Below are 3,676 nucleotides of genomic sequence, written 5' to 3'. Positions count from 1 at the left end.
AAATAAGGGAATATTCATTAACCAATCAACCTTTTCTGTAAAATTGAAGCAAGAATAAAAATGAAGAGCAGAACATCGTAAGGAGCCAACACTTTCATTTTTATTATCTACTAACAAACACAATTTATTCTTCCCTCCTTGCGTCAAGATAAACGAGCCTGCGGTGTGCGCTTATTCATGCTGACTAATTGTAACTATTGGGATGGTAAGTGTTGTTGTCTTCTGGGTCGGTTCTTCTCCGTCGTGCACTCACGCCAACTAGCAAGAGCTGGCTGTTGTCTAGGCGAATGGTTTCACGGCGGCCTGTCTACCTCGCCGCTGTTTCATTCCTGGGCTTCCTACTGGGAGAGTTCTGCCTGTGGGCTTCTCGCTTTTGCGTTTCTCTCCTGGTTCGCACCTGGGGGCATTGTACACTTTCCGCCCTTGAGGAGGTGGATTTGGAGCTCACGGTTTCGAGTTTCCAACTCTGTGTTGGTTGGCTTTCAGCGTTCATTGGCGAATGGGGTCCCGGTTGTGTGTTCCTCATCCCAGGTGCGTTTTGTTGCAAAGCCTGTATCGCGTTAGTTAACGATTTTAGCGTGTCCATCATCTAGACGTTGCTGGGGTTGGAAGTACCCGTTCCAGGTGGGTTTGTTGCCTAGGTAACTGGTGAGGGCAGAGTCATCGTCGGGCGACTGGTCTGAGGCCCCTGATGAGCCTCTTGGTGGTTGGCTTCCTCAGGGCCGGCCACCTGGCTTCTGGAAGTTCTGGTGAGAACCATTTTTCCTTTTTGCGAAGCTTGTAGCTGGTGTATGCGTGGAGGGATTCTCCCTCCACAAAGTTTGTTCAAGGGAGAGACCCTCATTCTAGCGTCAAAATATTGATGCGATGAATCGTATCAACCAAAGATACCCGACCGACCTTGGAAGGGACCAAACAAGATGTACATGTGGTTACAGGTAACCAACAAGGTCGTTAAAGCAAAGTAATAAAATAAAGAACACAAGAGATTTTATAGTGGTTCGGCGGTTATGAGAACCAAACCTACATCCATTATCGTATTATTATTGCGAGGTGATACAAGATTGAATGAGGTTACAAAAGGGAAAGTCCGCGAGTATGAACCGGTGACATTCAGTCCTCACGGCCTAGCCACTCTTAACTCTCTCTAAAAGGTCGGTGTATTTTCCTCTTGAGTTTTATTAATGCTGGAATCGTCCCCTGAAGCGAAGGCTGGGGGCTCCTTTTATACCCATCTCGTCTGACAGTGGATGAGAATGGGTGTTACGGGGCTTCTTGTACGCATAATCCCCTATAATTAGGATCTAGGTCAATAATCCCCATGCTTGTTGTAGACCGAACCATGCTAATGACAGCTTAACTTATACTTATGATAGTAATCACCTTGTAAAGGAAGTCAAATACGGAGGGGATGATGTGTGGGAGGATCTTGGCCGTTAGGTTTCCACGTACTTTAGGGACATGCAGCACAAATCTGACCACTTGGGAACTAGGCATAACATAACAATTTTAGATTATTAAATTCAGCATTTTAAGTCAGTATTCTTTTTATATTATAACTTCTTCATTTTTTTATTTTTTTTTTTGTGCGTGTTTAATTCATGAATGGAGGATAGATTTGTGTTCTGCTCGAGTACTGAGATTAAAACAGGAACTACAACTTGGTGTTTTTTAATGGAAAATAAAGCCGTTGGACCAACGGCCGTGTCTCCCTTTTCTTTTGCTTTTAAATGATTTTCTTCTGTGATTCATGCATTTACCATTATTTCGATGTTCTTCAATTGAACTATATTTAATAATTTAAAAATACTGGATCTGTAATTAATTTAATATATACGTATTATTATGCTGTCAGCACATGTGAACATTCAGGCTAAAACTTGATTGTATTATTTTAAATATTATATAAAGCTATCCGTGAGTATGCAAAGCAAAACGGCCCCAGAGCACCCTGTGGGCCTTCTTAATATTTGGGTCAGGGAAGATGCACAAAATATCGGGGGCAGGATTTGTCCCCGAATTTTTTCGGACTTGGCCCCTACCCTAACCCCGAAATCTGTATCAATAAAAGAATTAAAAAAAAAAAAAAAAAACATTTACGTTAATTATAATGGAAAATAAGGGAATATAGATTAACCAATCACCGTTTTCTGTAAAATTGAAGCAAGAACAAAATGGAAGAGAAGAGCATTGTAAGGGAAAGCTTTCATAAACCAACGCTTTTATTTTTTTTATCTACTAACAAACACAACTTTCTGTGGCGACAGTTGCCTTATTAAAATGAGTCTCCAATCGTTTCCTACAGAAACAAAAGTTACAACAAACAAGAAAAACACAAATGTATTTACTTGTTGGGTACCTTAATGTAACCAAAATGTGTTGAGTTTGAGACTTTAGTTAGAGTCTTCAATTCATAAGCAATCCAGCATCTTGATGTCTCCTGGTTGTAAAAATACCCCAAACACTTACAATCTTTTGTACATTTTTTCCCACATTCATCTACTTTGATTGGTCCAGTTCCTGAATTATACTTGCTCAAGAAATGATCCACTCCTTCAACCTTATAATAATGAAAATCATTCACCCCACAAGATGTTAACTTCTTAGCTTCACACTGCTGGCTCCACCCCAGCAGGCCTTTCTCTGATGGGCAAGCAACGCATTGATACTCATCACACACCCCAAAATTGCCGCACCTCTCCGGCAATTGGCACTCATTTTCCCAAATTGAATCTCTGGAGAAGAGAGTGAAAGTCTCCTCCCATGCCCCCCAATCAACCTTATCGTAGTAAGTGAAAATCCTGACATTTCCGTCTACTCCTAGTCGGAGAATTGACAATGTGCCGTTGTATTTTGGCCTACCCAAAATAAGATTGCCGCCAGTTGAGAGCTCTAGAGTTAGTTCATAAGCAGAACCGTCATCATTCTCTGGGGCGGAATTGAATTTCACAGACTCAAGAGAGCCCTGACTATTCCATAGTTCTGGCGCGGAGTAGACAACAGGGCGTGGGGAGTTTTTGATCTGATAATACAGCGCCAATCGTTTCGACTCCAATACAAAACTATAAGGCCCATCTTTGTTTTCTTTATCGGATGCCCGGCTCACGAGCTTGGTTACTCCTCCAACGCGGAGAGATTGACCCACCAAGAGAGTATCAGTTGGGTGGTCGAAACTTTGCCAAATGAAATTGCCCTTTGAGTCATGAAGCACGATGTTGCCATTTGACAGTAGCTTGAATCCAACAACGCCCTTGTTGGCAGTGTTTGTTTGCCAGGCTATGGTGCCATCAGCATCGGCCAAGACAAGATTTCCATCGGTTCCAAACGTGAGGGTGGCGTTTTCACGAACCGGTTTGCCTCTGTTGGCTTCCCAAACCCAACGGAAGAGTGATTCTGATCGAGTGGTGGCCATGCGTAGAGCAAGAGTGTAAGCATTTGGGGTGGTGTTATAGAAGCAAAGTTGGAAAGGAGAATTGGACACACTTAGGACTCTGTAATTCCCATCATACTCAACAATGTATTCTCCAAATTCACCTTCGTTGACAAATTGAAATGTGGCTGAGGGAGGAACAGAAGCTTTAACAATGGAGAAAATGAGTGATAAGAAGAAGAAGGAGAACAATGCAGATGAAGATGACATTTTGCTCGATGTTGTGGATCGAGTTGAGTCTTCAGG

General features: G+C 42.4%; 1 protein-coding gene across 1 annotated transcript; it reads right to left on the bottom strand.

Moving 5' to 3' along the window:
* Positions 1-2,269: 2,269 nt before the first annotated feature.
* LOC116109292 (epidermis-specific secreted glycoprotein EP1-like) lies at positions 2,270-3,676 on the bottom strand. Its single transcript, XM_031395526.1, has one exon. The coding sequence runs from the start codon at positions 3,638-3,640 to the stop codon at positions 2,345-2,347; it is 1,296 nt and encodes a 431-aa protein (XP_031251386.1). The 5' UTR covers positions 3,641-3,676; the 3' UTR covers positions 2,270-2,344.

This window comes from Pistacia vera, unplaced genomic scaffold (genome assembly GCF_008641045.1).
Source record: "Pistacia vera cultivar Batoury unplaced genomic scaffold, PisVer_v2 Contig577, whole genome shotgun sequence".
Taxonomy (NCBI): Eukaryota; Viridiplantae; Streptophyta; class Magnoliopsida; order Sapindales; family Anacardiaceae; genus Pistacia; species Pistacia vera.
This window is presented reverse-complemented; position numbering and strand designations above follow the sequence as displayed.